Genomic DNA, 16,105 nt, shown 5'->3' with positions numbered 1-16,105 from the left:
TTTTTTTTTTTTCCTTTTCATGAGACACTCTTATCTCCCAGGCTGGAGTGCAGTGGTGCAATCTTGGCTCACTGCAACCTCCGCCTCCTGGGTTCAGGCAGTTCTCCTGCCTCAGCCTCCCGAGTAGCTGGGACTACAGCTACGCGCCACCATGCCCAGCTAATTTTTTGAATTTTTAGTAGAGACGGGGTTTCACCATGCTGGCCAGGCTGGTCTCAAACTCCTGACCTTGTGATCCGCCCCTCGGCCTCCCATAGTGCTGGGATTACAGGTGTGAGTCACCGTGCTGGGCCCAGAGGAGGTTTTTTAATCAATGTCAAGCATAACAGAAGTCTAGTAAGAGGACTGGGTAGTGTCAACAGGACTAAGCACTATGGTAGTTTCTGTTCTTTAGTGGAATAGCTTCTGTGGATGGTTTGGTTGGAAGCCATATTGCATAGGGTTTTAATGAATGGACGACAAAAATGGAGACTTTTTATGAAACTAAAGCACTGGGCGAGAAAGAATATTTAATAAGGGACATCTGGGCAAAGGGAGGTTTTTGGATGAGAGGATAATACTTGAGGGAATTATCTAAGGGGGAGGTATGAAGAGATATTACAGAGAGAGCAGGTTTCACTTAAATGTTTTTCCTGTCCCTCTAGAATTTCCGTGTGGATGTAGTACACATGGATGAAAACTCACTGGAGTTCGACATGGTGGGAATTGACGCAGCCATTGCCAATGCTTTTCGACGAATTCTGTTAGCTGAGGTATTGGCAGGCATGGTGACAAGGCTGGAGTTGCTTTGGGAACTGCACTGACACCTCACTTGGAGAATTGTCTCAAGCTGTCCTTCCCTCATTTTTCCTGGAATTTTGCTGAGCATTTTACCTTCTCATTCTTTGTAAATTTCTCATTAAACATTCTAGGAAGAGAGATAGCTCCTTACCTCTGGAGGGTGGGGTTGTGGGGATAGGTAGGGGGTCTGTTGGGTTTTTGCAGATAAGTGGTTATTTTTCCTTGGGCAGGTGCCAACTATGGCTGTGGAGAAGGTCCTGGTGTACAATAATACATCCATTGTTCAGGATGAGATCCTTGCTCACCGTCTGGGGCTCATTCCCATTCATGCTGATCCCCGTCTTTTTGAGTATCGGAATCAAGGTAAGAAAATGAAATTTTGGGAGAAGTGGACTGTCTGGGTTCAAATCCTGGTTGACTGTGATGTTGGGTAAGTTACTTATGTTTGTACATCAGTGTTTTTCATCTGTGAGAACACTTGCCTTGGCTTCCCAAGTTTGCCGTAATTAAATGGGACACATATGTAAAGCATTCAGCATAGTGCTGGCACTCAGATGTTTACTAGTTCTTTTTTTTTTTTTCTTTTTTTTTTTTTGAGACGGAGTCTCGCTGTGTCGCCCAGGCTGGAGTGCAGTGGCCGGATCTCAGCTCACTGCAAGCTCTGCCTCCCGGGTTTTTACGCCATTCTCCTGCCTCAGCCTCCCGAGTAGCCGGGACTACAGGCGCCCGCCACCTCGCCCGGCTAGTTTTTGTATTTTTTAGTAGAGACGGGGTTTCACGGTGTTAGCCAGGATGGTCTCGAACTCCTGACCTCGTGATCTGCCCGTCTCGGCCTCCCAAAGTGCTGGGATTACAGGCTTGAGCCACCGCGCCCGGCCAGATGTTTACTAGTTCTTAAGAGCTCCCTCCATTTGTGCAGGAGATGAAGACGGCACAGAGATAGATACCCTACGGTTTCGTCTCCAAGTCAGATGCACTCGGAACCCCCATGCTGCTAAAGATTCCTCTGACCCCAACGAACTGTATGTGAACCACAAAGGTAAGTAGTGGTAGGGTGAGGAAGAGGCCCCACCTGTGGGTGGCTGCTAGTTTTAGGAACTGAAATCTTTTGACATGTTTTTCCTCCAGTGTATACCAGGCATATGACATGGATCCCCCTGGGGAATCAGGCTGATCTTTTCCCAGAGGGCACTATCCGACCAGTGCACGATGACATCCTCATTGCTCAGCTGCGGCCTGGCCAAGAAATTGACCTGCTTATGCACTGTGTCAAGGGCATTGGTGAGAACCCTGTGTTCCTTCCTGGGAAGAGGGGTAGTTTGGTTGCAGTGGGGCAAGCTGACTAGGGAACTCAGCTGAGATATTCCTAGCAGGTAGAAAGCCAAGAGCATCGTGCTTTTGCTGTTAGCAGCTTAGGAAGAGTATTCTTCCTAATCCTAGAAGGGTTTCGTATAGGCACTTTCTCTCTTCCTCTCCAGGCAAAGATCATGCCAAGTTTTCACCAGTGGCAACAGCCAGTTATAGGCTCCTGCCAGACATCACCCTGCTTGAGCCCGTGGAAGGGGAGGCAGCTGAGGAGTTGAGCAGGTGCTTCTCACCTGGTGTTATTGAGGTGCAGGAAGTCCAAGGTATGGTATTTGGGGTGCTGTTCAGGTTAGGACCTAAATTATATTTTCTTTGAAGGTGACAGAAATAAAAACCCTGGGTTCCTAAAAGTATAACATGGTTTGCTACCAAGGGGCAAATTAGAAAAAAGAATAAAAAAACGTGGTTTGTTCTCATTAGGTAAAAAGGTGGCCAGAGTTGCCAACCCCCGGCTGGATACCTTCAGCAGAGAAATCTTCCGGCATGAGAAGCTAAAGAAGGTTGTGAGGCTTGCCCGGGTTCGAGATCATTATATCTGTGAGTATGAAGTGGTGAGATGAGTGGGCAGTACTCTTTGGTGCTGCAGCTTCCTTCCAGTCTAGATGTGAAGTTTGAGTAACAGGGGCTTTCTACAGGCAAGCCCCGCCTAGGCTAAAGTGTCTCTTTGATCCCCAGTCTCTGTTGAGTCAACGGGGGTGTTGCCACCAGATGTGCTGGTGAGTGAAGCCATCAAAGTACTGATGGGGAAGTGCCGGCGCTTCTTGGATGAACTAGATGCGGTTCAGATGGACTGAGCTTGGATGTTCCTGAGGCAAGCTGAAGCTTTGGGTTCTGACTGACCCACCCTACAGGACTGCTGTACAGAGAGCCCAGTGTGACTAGGGATCCTGAGTTTTCTGGGACAATTCCAGCTTTATTTTTAATCAATACATTTTGTTAAATGTGCCATAAAATGAGACTTTTAGGCCTTTGTAAGGCCTTAGATGTAAATAAACTCATGTCCAAACAAAACTTTTTGAGACAACTTTTATATTTTTTGAGACAGAGTCTCACTCTGTTGCCCAGGCTGGAGTGCAATGGTGCAATCTCTGCTCACTGCAACCTCCTCCTCCTGGGTTCAAGCAATTCTCTTGCCTCAGCCTCCTGAGTAGCTGGGACTACAGGTGTGTACCACCACGCCTGGCTATGTGTAATTTTTTGTATTTTTAGTAGAGAGAGGGTTTCACCATATTGGTCAGACTGGTCTCAAACTCCTGACCTCAAGTGATCTGTCTGCCTTGGGGCCTCCCAAAGTGTTGGGATTACAGGTGTGAGCCACTGCGAAAAACAGGGCCTCACTTCAGAACTGGTTTGACCTTTAGCAATTAAGAACATCAGATGTACACTCCAGCCTGGGTAACAGTGAGACCCTGTCTCAAAAACAACAAAAAACACCTCCTGAGAATTGGCAAATTAAGGTGGTTTCTGGGAGTACAGCCAAACCCCTAGAAAAACATTCAAGCTAGAGTGAATGCACCATTTCACCTGTCTCCCGGATTACCAGGGAAGTTCATGCCGCTATTGACAGCTCCAACAAAGAACAGTAGCAATTCCTTTGGGCCAGGCCCAGCAGCCACATATGAAAGACACTGTGAGAATGGTATGGGCTGCCTAGTCTGGGTGTGTCAGGATAGAAATCCTTTTCTAACTGGCACACCATTTCAGAAAGCTTGAAAGACCAGGTTCATCAGTCACATTTCTTCCTGTTCAGTCCCCTTTTGCAGGGTGCTCATGGAGTAACTCTGGAGTATGTCACTGGTTTTAAGACTAGGTTGAAAAAGGCAGATGGGTCCCTTTCTGTATGAAACTGAGACTTTTACTGACATGCAGATGTGCTTTGGAGTTAATGTTTCTACAAAAAGTTTCTATAAACAATAGAAAACTTCTAGCATGAAGTCACAGGATGTTAAAAATATTACAACACAATAAATACAACTACACCCTCCACAGCCCCAACCATACAGGAATAGGCAGCTATCAGGTTTGGAGGGAAACACTATTGAGATCGCCTTCACAATCCACAGGAACCCAGAGCACCACACGGGAAGAGGGAGCAACATGAGACTCCAACTTCTGCTTCCTCAGCTTTGCCTCTTCCCAATCTGACCCTGCCTCTGGTCCACACCAGCTAAAAACTATAGCTTCAGTCCACTTCGGCTCTCATGGAAACCCTCTTGTCAGTGGATTGGTGGACAACAGGTCTGTTTTTGTGCAGAGCACATGGACACACTGGTTTCTGTATGGATTAAGTCTGCCTTTATGGCCAGTAATAATGTCAGGGCCAGGTCCCATATCCGAGTCCTGTTTATAGGGCCTTTCAGTGACCTCTAGAATGGACTCACAGTACAGGTTGTGATGCGAAGGCATGTATTCTTTTCTTTTGGAGATGGTCTTTGAGAAAAGTAACCAGGGACCTGAAAGACCATGAGATTGCGGAAGGCACCTGGTCTTAGTCCTAGAAGACCAGTGGCTTTGCTAGCTGCTTATCACAGATATAGCCTAGTTGGTCTGTTTTATCCTTGGATGACAATGGTGTCATGTGACACTCTCTAGGGTACTGTGGCTCTTGTGCCTGAGTGGACCTTGAGGCTGGGGAAGCCAAACTGAGGGGTCATTCATGGAAGGGCAAGATGTGTGAGCTCTAAAGGGGATGTTAGCACTAAAGACTGCCCAGCCCTGGTCCTTGGAGGTACTATACTTGACACTGTGCCAAGTTTAGCAGTAGCCTATACCATGCGTCCCATCAGGTGACCAGATTCTTGCCCAAAGCAAAGTTGAGAGAACTGGCCAAGTTCTTTTCAGCACTTAGCACCTAACCCAGACGTGCCCCTTAGGGAGTGGGGCAAGTTTCCTGCCAGCCCAGCAGCAAAAGGGCTCAGTGGGAGTTGGAGTGGTCCAAGAGAAACTCTGGCACAAGTAGTTGAGGGCTGTGCTCTTGCTGCGAGCCTTGCTAGTCGCAGTGTTGGGCACAGCATCCCTAGTTACCATTCTGTACAGGTATGTGGCTGCACAGGGGTGGGAGGGCTTGTGGGAGAAGGGCTGCTCTGCTCTAGCTTTTCTTGGAAAAGCCAAATCTCCAAGTAGAACGGGAACTATCTGGGACATCTAGACAGAATGGTTTAAGCCCTAACTCCCTTTCTTGATACTTTAGTATAATTACTTCTGGTCCTGCACAGGGCCTTTTCTCTCCAGCTCCAGACCTGGATCTCTCTCCAGGCTGACAATAGTGGAAAGTGAGGTGGCAGTGCAAGAAGGGCCTAGAGATTAGCTACAAAGGGAAAGAAGAGATGACAAGAAAGGCCGAGGAAGGATGCCCAAAAAATTGATTCAGGGTTCAAAGATGGTGGCCAGGCCACCCCCATCATTGTCCAGCACCTCTGTCTCCAGCATTGGCTTTGTTTTTTTGAAAAGTGAGGGAAGATTCTTAATGTGAACTTCTTTTCGGAACTGCTCTCCCAAGGGTTTCTGTGGAAAACAAATGAGAAAGAATTAATGCTGGGCCCTAAGTAGTAGTTGAAGATTCTCTTGGTCTGGCGCAGTGGCTCACACCTGTAATCCCAACACTTTTGGGAGGCCAAGGCGGGTGGATCACCTGAGGTCAGGAGTTCAAGACCAGCCTGACCAACATGGAGAGACCATGTCTCTACTAAAAATACAAAAAATTAGCCAGGTGTGGTGGCGCATGCCTATAATCCCAGCTACTTGGGAGGCGGAGGCAGGAGAATCGTTTGAACCTAGGAGGTGGCGGCTGTGGTGAGCTGAGATTGCACCACTGCATTCCAGCCTGGGCAACAAGAATGAAACCCTGTCTCAAAAAAAAAAAAAAAAAAAAAATTATATCACCATAATGGTCAATAACTACAGTTGGTTTATAAGGTTTGCCCATACACATGATTTAAGAAGGGGGTTGGGTGCACTAATGAAGGTTCGTGACCTACCCCTATGCAACCAGCAATGAGGCGTTTGAATTGGTCCTTTCGGCGCTTGTCAGCCACTTTCTGCAGGGAGGGGTTTAAAAGCTTGCAGTCAAACTGGTCCAGTGAGTCCTTCTGTATTTCAGGGATTTGCTCCATTACAGCTCTTATCTCCAGGTACCTGGGGCGCTGATACCAGCAGGAATAAACTTACTGGATGTAGGTTATTGCCACCCTCCCCATTTCCTGCCACACCCATTTCTCAGAGCTAGCACCAGCAATTTGGCAGGTGCCTGGATTTAGGATAAGGCCCAAGAGACTAGAAGCAGACTGAGTGATAAAGCTGCAGCCATCCTGCCCCCATGCTTTCCCCACTCACCAACGCCTCGTATATCTGGAAGGCCAGATGGACCAGGGAAGCCATGCACCCGTCGTGCTGCCCGTGCATCTGTAAGCCTTTCAGCACACTGGTGAAAAGCCACGTAACTGCATCTGCGAGCAGTGTCCCTGACAGCACCTGGGGAGACAGCTGTGCTTTAGGGCCACAGGGGGCCTCTCTCAAGGCCTCAGCACCCCAATTCTTCTGAATGATTTAGTCAATCTGCATGACCCAAACCTTCTATGAGGGGCAGGGAAAAGGGGTGAACCACCATACTTGTTTGAGGAGAGGCCAGCAGAGCTGTGAGGTCGTCCTCTGGCAGGACAGAGTATCCTTCCAGGCCAGGGAATTGAAGGCTGTAATTAATAGCGCTGTACAAACATCCTGAACAGGAAAGGATGAAGGATTACAGTGGGAAAAGCAGCACAATTTTCTCTGATTATTCTTATACATCAGGAGCTGGAGGTTGTTTTTTTTTTCCTCCCCCCTCTAAAGATGGGGTCCTTGTTTTGTTGCCCAGGCTGGTCTTGAACTCCTGGGCTCAAGCTATTCTCCCATCTCAGCCTCCCAAACAGCTGGGACTACAGGTGTGCGCCACCATGCCTGGCTTAGGAGCTGGAGTTTTACATAGCGAAGCAGGAAAAATAAAAGAAGTGAGTTTACTTCCTCTATTTTTGTGTATTGCCAGTCAAAAAGAAAAAACCAAAATGTGAGAAAACCTGTATGTACAGGATGGAGACAAAGCTCAGGCCTCGCTGGGGGAGGCTAAACACCAGGGATCTGCATCAGTGTGCCTACTATGTGTTTTCCTGAGAGCCCCTGCCTAGGCTGGTATGGGAGACACTTTGGCATTGCACCTTTTCCCTCGTTTTTTTCTGGGGCCTTAAGAACCAGGAACTTACATAACAAAAGAGTATTACAAAAAACTCTTGATAGCACCATAGAGCAAGAAAAGTAAAAGGTGGCTCCCCACCTGGGCAAGGAGTAAAGGTATCACCTGTTCCTTCTACCCACCTCATGCTTCATCAGACATTTGCCCAGGTCTGTAAGCTCTGCCATAGCTGAGGGGGTGACCTCTGTGGCCATCATTTCTTCATCTGTTATCAGAGAGTAGAATGTTAAGCTCCATCTTTTCAGAACAGAGAAGAATATCTTGTTCTGACAGAAGCGCAAAAAAAAGCAAAGCTGAGTGTTCTAGGTTAACTGGTGGCTAAGTAGTACTGGGACCCCTCCCACCTCCACATAATAATAGCCCATGCCCATGGCCAATCTTCTAGAGATACACCCAAGCCGTACATGAGGGAAACGGGAGCTTCTAGGCAGAAACACAAAAAGCTGCAAATACTGAAGATACTTTGTTGTTGGACAAATATTTGAGCACCCTCTGTACCAGGCACTGATCTAGTTACTGGGGATAAAAGGAATAGGACAATAGATCCCTTCCCTGATGGGAGTTTACATTCTAACATGGGAAATATGTAAGAAAGGAATACATAAATAAAAACATAATGTGCAGTGACAAGTGCTATTAAGAAGAATAAAGCAGAGGAATACAGAGTAGCTGGGGTTAGTATTTTTGATAGGTTGGTCATGGATGATCTCTTGGAAGAGGTGACATTGGAATGAAGCAAGGGAATAGATCACGTATATGGTTGGGAGAAAATCATCCAAGACAGAGGAAACAGCAAGTGCAAAGGCTTGGAGGTGGGAGTATGATGGAGGCACACAGCAAGAGGGCTGGTCCAGAGATGACAACTAGATGTAGGGTGTCTCCTCACCAGACTGCAAGGAAACCGACCTGGTTCAGAAGGAACAGTATTTGGGAGGCTAAGAGCAGACCTCCAAGGTCTCACAGGCTCACTTACCGTCTCCATCTGCTGGGGGAGCACTACTGTGGTCAGCACCCTTCTTTGAAACACAGCAAACCGCTAAAGCAAGAAAGCAGGGTTACTAGGTGAAGGGTGGGTATATACTACCACAACAGCCACCTCAGGCCCACCGATCCCAACCTGTCTCTGGCCAGGTGAGGAAGGTGGAAGATGGGGGTACTGTCCAAGGCACAAGAATTAGCTTCACCAATAGAAATAGAGGCATTCTGATGACCGACCTGTTTTGTTCCTTCAAGTTCAACTAGCTGAGAGAAAATTACAGAATTCTGTGAGAGTGAGTGACTAGGAGAGGATGCTTGATACATCCCTGGTCTACTTTGAATCTCAAACAAACAAAATGACACAGTAAAAACAAAAAGAAAATTAACAGTCTCCATGTCCAAGAATTTAAAACATTTCCATATTTTGAGAAAACTAGGAAGTTTTTCCTAATGAATCCAAATTCCTCCTGCTATTTTAGATTGTTTCCCCATATTCTGGCTTTGGTACTATTCAGCTTGCAATTCATAAATTGTCCTTAGGTTGACTTCAGCACTGCCTTGCTTCTGTCTAGTTATTTCTTTTAGATCTGTCAGTGTTGCTGCAAACATGAATCCTTTTTTTTGAGACGGAGTCTCTTTCACCAGGCTGGAGTGCAGTGGTGTGATCTCAGCTCACTGCAACCTCTGCCTCCCAGGTTCAAGCGATTTTCCTACCTCAGCCTCCCCAGTAGCTGGACTACAGGCGTACGCCACCACGCCTAGCTAATTTTTGTATTGTTAGGAGAGACAGAGTTTCACCATGTTGGCCAGGCTGGTCTCGATCTTTTGACCTCGCAATCCACCATGCCAGGCCGCAAACATGAATCCTTTGCATTAGTCAGGCCTTCGTGGAGTTGGCTGAGTGACCAGCTCTTTTCCAGGAAAATTCTCTATAGCCCCAGTTTCTACTTGCCACTTACTGATTAGGTCCATGACTTCTCGGGTTAACATCCTCACCAGTTGTTCCTCCAGCATCTCTTGAGACTCTGGGTTTTCATCTGCAGCCTCATCTTCTCCACTGCAGAAAACCAGAGGGCCAAGTTCCACAGGAGTGCAGAAAGAAAGCAGTGACCCTAATCAGACTCTCTGTGACCACTTTCTTCGAGTCTTCGTTTTATGCAAAAGTTGGGAATGGACAGCAGTGATCCACTGAAGGACATTATTACTAGTGATTCTGTCCAGTTGGATAGACATTACAGAATCAAAATAAGTGAGTAAGGTAACAGTAGCCCCTATAAAGGCTGGATCTCAGTCTGCCTGCTGGTCACAGCCTGTCCAGACAAGCCATGTATCACCTAGACTGAGAATGACTACAACCTACTGCTCTTCTACCCTGCGACAGCAGAATCCCTGCCCGCTTCCTTTCCCCACCCCAAATCTGGCTGCCAGCTCATCCACCAAGAAGAGTGGGTAGGTATCCCTTACCAGAGCAGGCTCCTTTGGTTGATAACTTGCCATTTCTGGGAAAGCCTCTGGGAAAACACAAAGGAAATAAATGCTAGAATTGGGGAAAGGATTGGAATACATAGTATCTAAAGTCAAGTCCACTTCATGATTAAAGTTAGCCAAGGATGATTCTAGACATCAACGACAACCTCTGTAGACTCCACACCACAAGGTTAAAAAAACCATCTATGGGCCGGGCGCGGTGGCTCAAGCCTGTAATCCCAGCACTTTGGGAGGCTGAGACGGGTGGATCACGAGGTCAGGAGATCGAGACCATCCTGGCTAACACAGTGAAACCCCGTCTCTACTAAAAATACAAAAAAAACTAGCCGGGCGAGGTGGTGGGCGCCTGTAGTCCCAGCTACTCGGGAGGCTGAGGCAGGAGAATGGCTTAAACCCAGGAGGCAGAGCTTGCAGTGAGCTGAGATCCGGCCACTGCACTCCAGCCTGGGCAACAAGAGCGAGACTCCGCCTCAAAAAAAAAAAAAAAAAAACCATCTATGGTTTCTATAACCTGTCCCACATCCATGCTGAGGGTGGTATCTCAAACACTTCTTTGCTTGGAAAGAATTAACAATTTTAGAATTCCTGGGTCTCCCAGCCAGTCCCCTGTTTAATTCCAGAGTCAGGATAACAGACCTAGCATTCCTGGCAAGGGTCTGTGAGCAAGCATTCCTCTTTTTACCTTTCCTCAGTTAACAGGAGGTTAGGAGCAGAATCTGCAACTGAAGCTGCCTTGTGGCAATTAAATCAGTTTAGTTCTTTGGGAGCTGCTCGATCCTACAGCAAGGATAGTCTGCTGGGGTAGAAGCTTTGCCCAGCCAGTCTGGCAGGGCTAGGAGACAACACTTCTAGGAGCTCCTGACTTGCAAGGGTCAAAAATGGCCACAGGCCTTAATAGTACTCTTTGCTTCCTGTTCCTGACTTATCTTACCATATGGAGGTAGGTGAAAAGAGGTCCGAGGATGGGGGATACCAGGGCTTCATAGTGCTCTGGGGGACAGAAGAGCACCAGAGGCTTTACAAAGACCCGTGCTGCAGCAAGTTAAGAAATTTTAGTGCATAAGTACACATCCCTCACCTGTCAGGTGGTGGGCTGCACCCCTGGGCACAATCAATCCCTAAAAGATTTACCAGATGTCAAAAATATCCTGTGTTAACAGTGAAAAATCTTAAAGTTCTTTTCCTAAAATCCTAAATGGCACTGATATTCAATTCCATTATACTCTTAGTTTAGCAGGACTTCCGTCAGGCTGCACATTATGGTCCCTGGCCAGAAAGTAGGAATAAAAAAATAGGAAGGAGGACATCCTTGTAACAAATCCTCCTTCACCATTCTCCTTATAATTTCAGGTTTAAGAAACACTCAGCAGCTGCGGTGGCTCACACCTGTAATCCCAGCACTTTGGGAGGCTGAGGCAGGTGGATTACAAGGTCAGGAGAGCGAGACTATCCTGGCTAACATGGTGAAACCCCATCTCTACTAAAAAATACAAAAAAAAAAAAAAAATTAGTCGAGCGTGGTGGCGGGCGCCTGTAGTCCCAGCTACTCGGGTGGCTGAGGCAGGAGAATGGCGTGAACCCAGGAGGTGGAGCTTGCAGTGAGCCGAGATTGCGCCACTGCACTCCAGCATGGGCGACAGAGGGAGACTTCATCTCCCAAAAAAAAAAAAAAAAAAAAAGAGGAAAGACAGAGATTCAACTAGTAATAGGGGTCTGAATGAGAATGAAGTGTGAAAGTGCTTCTTCTGGCTGGGTGTGATGGCTCAGGCCTGTAATTCTAGCACTTTGGAGGCTGAGGCAGGATTATTTGAGCCCAGGAGTTTGAGACCAGCTTGGGGAACATAATGCAGACCCCATCTCTACAAATAATAATAAAAAAATAGCTGGGTGTGGTGGTGCACATCTGTGGTCCAGTCCAAACTCCTCAGGAAGCAGAGGTGGGAGGACCACTTGAGCCTGCAGTGAGCTTTGATAGCACCACTGCACTCCTGCCTAGGTAACACTGAGACCCTGTCTCAAAAAAAAGCAAGTGCTTCTAGGCCGGGCGCGGTGGCTCAAGCCTGTAATCCCAGCACTTTGGGAGGCCGAGGCGGGTGGATCACGAGGTCAGGAGATCGAGACTATTCTGGCTAACATGGTGAAACCCCGTCTGTACTAAAAATACAAAAAACTAGCAGGGCGTGGTGGCAGGCGCCTGTAGTCCCAGCTACTTGGGAGGCTGAGGCGGGAGAATGGCGTGAACCCGGGAGGCGGAGCTTGCAGTGAGCCGAGATCCAGCCACTGCACTCCAGCCTGGGAGACACAGCGAGACTCCGTCTCAAAAAAAAAAAAAAAAAAAGCAAGTGCTTCTAAAAACACAGAAAAGGGATAAAAGTTTTATGTTTCACAGCTGGGCATGGTGGCTCATGCCTGTAATCCCAGCACTTTGGGAGGCCGAGGCAGGCGGATCACTTGAGGTCAGGTGATGGAGACCAGCCTGGCCAACGTGGTGAAACCCTGTCTGTATTAAAAATACAAAAATTAGGTTGGGCACGGTGGCTCACACCTGTTACCCCAGCACTTTGGGAGGCCGAGGCGGGCAGATCACTTGAGGTCAGGAGTTTGAGGCCAACATGGCGAAAACCTGTCTCTACTAAAAATACAAAAAAATTAGCTGGGCGCAATAGCATGTGCCTGTAATCCCAGCTACTTGGGAGGGTGAGGCACAAGAATCACTTGAACCCAGGAGGTGGAAGTTGCAGTAAGACAAGATCGTACCACTGCACTCTAGCCTGGGCAATAGAGCAAAACTCTGTCTCAAGAAATAGAAATATGCACGCCTGTAATCACAGCTAGTTGGGAGGCTGAGGTACAAAAATCGCTTGAACCTGGGAGGCAGAAGCTGTGAGCCGAGATCACGCCACTATACTCCAGCCTGGGCGACAGAGTGAGCAATACTCTGTCTCAAAAAAAAAAAAAAAAAAAAAAAAAAAAAGCTTTATCTTTAATATTTCCAAGAAGGGGGGAAGGTAAAAATTTGTCCCGCAAGGAAAAGTTTATGGCCATCTGGACTGCCTTCATGTTTTCCCTGCAATCTGCCAGTGTTTTTAATGACATGATGCACTTAGATACATCATCTCATCTCTTCCTTCTAGTTCTGCCTCCTCCCTCTGGTTCCTGTGACCTGTTTCTGTCTCTAATTTTCTGACCTTTTGGGTTATGTAGAGACTTTTGAAAGGATATGAAGCATGGGTCTGAGTCGGTAGTCAGGAATATTGTTCAAGTTGACAAAGGCTGAGCTGAGAAGCTGGGTAGCAAGGTCCTCCACAGTATAGAAGTCTTGCTGCATGGAAGGGCCTGCCTTCCCTAGGATATGAAAACTGTAAAGGGGGAAAAAAAACACTGGCAATGACAAATCCAACATCTGTTACTGCCAGCCCTGACTGTCCCATGAATTTCATTTCTAGCCTACAATAAGATTTTTCAGCCAGAAAAGCAGTTATATTTACTTAAGAGAACTTATAGATACAGCATCTTTTAAAAGACAGATGTTGGCGGCCGAGATCAGCAGTAGCTTTCATTACTATTTAATGTGGACTTACAATGGAGGATCTCATGAGCTTGGCTGATTAGTGTACTGGGTTAGTGAGGCCAAAGCCCGCGAGGGCCAGTTACTTCCCCAACCCACAACCAGTATCTAGCCACCCTACTCCCGTAAGTAGGCTGCAAGCAGTGTAGGGTCTAAGCAATCTCCACCACTTTTAGCTTCTATTTGGGTTTCATCATGTTATACACTAGAAACAAGTTGGGCATGAAGCAGGTGGGGACTGTGAGGCTCACACGACAATTACAAAAAAAGCAAATGCAGGAAAGCAGGCTGTTCATTTCTATTTAACACTAGAATCATTAGTTTCCTATCAAATTCTTACCTCACCTTACTTGTACACTAGATGAAAAGTCCAACCCATGGACATTCCTATACAATACATATCCAGGAAGAAAATATGGAGAGGCAGCATTGGTTCCTTACCAGTTTTCATAGAGGGTGGAGAAGAAACGCTGCATTCTTTCCAAGATGGTTTTGAAGACAGGAGAGTCATTGAGTTCCAAGAGAGGTTGAGGTAATCCTAAAGGGAAATACGGGTCAGGAACATGATGCTCCACACTGTCAGGAGTCTCAACTGGCCAACACTCTACAGCAGGCAGATGTTGTTCAGGGGTGAACGCGTGTGCATGGTGCTGTACTGCAAAGCAGTTGGCTATGTGATTTGTTGCACTCTTTTGGTAGGAGAAGGTGAAAGCTACTTAAGGACCCAGGACTTTAGACCCAGGTACTCTTTTACCTGCTTTTTAAAAATTCTTTCCCCAGATGGAACTTGTACCAAAAAAAGTGACAATTCAAAAGTATTTTTCCATAAAGCTCTGGGGATGCCCCCACAATTAATTTATGAAACCCCTTTTTTTAAGCAAAATCTTACACAAAAGACTAAGATGTGTAGCAGCTCAAAATGAAACCCACTTACCTTAGTATTAAAAACTGCCTTAAAAGATCTATACTTTTAAGTGTAATCAGAGGTTTTACATTTCGAGTCTTATAGTCAGAAGCTATCTGAGGGAGCTATTTGTCCATTTTAGTATTTCTGGTTGGCCACTTATTTCTATAGCAGGAGTTCCTGACTTAACTTGAATAATGGGATGGGGGTGTGTGGTAAGCAACACCTACTTTTTATATTAATAGCAATACACTTCTTGGAAGTTCTATTTTTACTGGTGTCTGCAACATAACCCTTAAATGGAATGGTGTCAAAGGAAAAGATTCAGGACTATCTAGGCCGAAACAGATAGACATGAGCTCTGGAAAGGCAAATTAACATCCTTCCTTTGGCTAACTTCACAGCTGAGGAATGCCCACTGGATTGCTTGACCACAGCCAGGCTCAGACACAGGTTATAGCTGAGGACAAAGACAAACTATGGGGGCTGTGATGGTGAGCCAGCCTGAAGCTTCTGAGATGGGTACAAGGTTTAGACAACTGATGCCTCTGGCTCTAACTTCATCCCACATTCCCAGACTTGCTCCCTGTGCTCCAGCCACATGATTCAACCATCTCTATGTCCTGGACATACGAAGGCCTTTCCCTCTTGCCTCAGATCTTGTACCTGCCATTCTGTTTGTCCAGAATGCCCAGCATTTCCTCATGCCCCTAACCTAGCTAATTCCTACTTATCCTTCAAGTCCCCATTGGGAGTCAGCCTTCTGACTTCCCTCCGAGATTGGGTTAGGTCTCCCACTAAACACTCAAAGCACTGCCACTTTCCTTCACAGCACATACCGCAATTATGACTGCACAGTTATTTTCATGCTTATTTTCAATGGGAAAATGAATTAAAGCAGTGTCCTAATCAAGGTCACAATTGGGAGGCCAGGCGTGGTGACTCATGCCTATAATCCCGGCACTTTGGGAGGCCAAGGCAGGCAGATCACTTGAGGTCACGAGTTCGAGACCAGCTGGCCAACATAGTGAAACCCTGTCTCTAATAAAAATACAAAAAATTAGCCGGGTGTGGTGGTGCATGGCTGTAGTCCCAGCAGGCTGAGGTGGGAGAATCACTTGAACCTGGGAGGCAGAGGTTGCAGTGAGCCGAGATTGCACCACTGTACACCAGCCTGGGTGACAAAGTGAGACTCTCTCAAAACAAAACAAAAAAGGTAACAATTGGGAAACTGCTTAAAATCTATTCCTTTAAAAACTTTGATATCTATCTATCTATCTATCTACACACACACACACACACACACACACACACACAAAAAAAAAAAGGCAGGAAAGTATACAAATATCCTTCAGGTTAAAGGCCATGATTTATTTATAATCGAATGGCTGTAACACCCACCACAACCTACTGGCTAAATTGAAGAAGGGGTTAACAGGAAATAAATAAATTGCTTCTGATCTTCTCTGTATGATAAGGTAATTAAGTAAATACATTTGTTCATATAGAGTTTATAGGAACTCCACAAATGCATTTCTGAACAAATAGATGGTGAAGGTAGTGCAAAACAAGGAGGAAGAAGCACAAGATAGGCAGAAGCTGCTCAAGCAATGCATAAGAATGCCTGTAATCCTAGTGCTTTGAAAGGCCATGGTGGGAGAACTGCTTGAGGATAAGAGTTCGAGACCAGCCTGGGCAACATAGTAAGACCCTGTCTTACTATTTTAAAGTTCGTCTGGTGTTGTGATCCACCTGTAGTCCAATTACTCAGGAGGCTGAGGCAGGAAGACTGCTTGAG

The 16,105-nt window shown here is 46.5% G+C and overlaps 2 protein-coding genes across 6 annotated transcripts in view; one reads left to right on the top strand and one right to left on the bottom strand.

Annotated features, from left to right (window-relative positions):
* POLR1C (RNA polymerase I and III subunit C) overlaps positions 1-16,105 on the top strand; it is a 38,297-nt gene that overhangs the window by 1,604 nt on the left and 20,588 nt on the right. Inside the window, exons 3-9 of one of the 4 annotated variants that reach the window (XM_005552904.4) lie at positions 645-752; positions 1,011-1,143; positions 1,700-1,819; positions 1,909-2,061; positions 2,259-2,408; positions 2,566-2,682; positions 2,821-3,156. In XM_005552904.4, coding sequence (XP_005552961.3) covers positions 645-752; positions 1,011-1,143; positions 1,700-1,819; positions 1,909-2,061; positions 2,259-2,408; positions 2,566-2,682; positions 2,821-2,939 — 900 coding nt within the window. In that variant the 3' untranslated portion in view covers positions 2,940-3,156. Of the gene's footprint in view, positions 1-644; positions 753-1,010; positions 1,144-1,699; positions 1,820-1,908; positions 2,062-2,258; positions 2,409-2,565; positions 2,683-2,820; positions 3,157-16,105 lie in introns of those variants that run through there. The other 3 variants (XM_065543996.1, XM_074037961.1, XM_065543997.2) reach the window with 3 other exon arrangements.
* XPO5 (exportin 5) overlaps positions 3,979-16,105 on the bottom strand; it is a 53,672-nt gene continuing 41,545 nt past the window's right edge. Inside the window, exons 22-32 of one of the 2 annotated variants that reach the window (XM_005552903.4) lie at positions 13,845-13,941; positions 13,058-13,194; positions 10,767-10,864; positions 9,812-9,858; positions 9,307-9,404; positions 8,343-8,405; positions 7,492-7,574; positions 6,754-6,861; positions 6,478-6,615; positions 6,123-6,287; positions 3,979-5,649 (exon numbers count right to left, since the gene is read on the bottom strand). In XM_005552903.4, coding sequence (XP_005552960.1) covers positions 5,512-5,649; positions 6,123-6,287; positions 6,478-6,615; positions 6,754-6,861; positions 7,492-7,574; positions 8,343-8,405; positions 9,307-9,404; positions 9,812-9,858; positions 10,767-10,864; positions 13,058-13,194; positions 13,845-13,941 — 1,172 coding nt within the window. In that variant the 3' untranslated portion in view covers positions 3,979-5,511. Of the gene's footprint in view, positions 5,650-6,122; positions 6,288-6,477; positions 6,616-6,753; positions 6,862-7,491; positions 7,575-8,342; positions 8,406-9,306; positions 9,405-9,811; positions 9,859-10,766; positions 10,865-12,981; positions 13,195-13,844; positions 13,942-16,105 lie in introns of those variants that run through there. The other variant, XM_074037908.1, reaches the window with a different exon arrangement.

This window comes from Macaca fascicularis, chromosome 4 (assembly GCF_037993035.2).
Source record: "Macaca fascicularis isolate 582-1 chromosome 4, T2T-MFA8v1.1".
Taxonomy (NCBI): Eukaryota; Metazoa; Chordata; class Mammalia; order Primates; family Cercopithecidae; genus Macaca; species Macaca fascicularis.
This window is presented reverse-complemented; position numbering and strand designations above follow the sequence as displayed.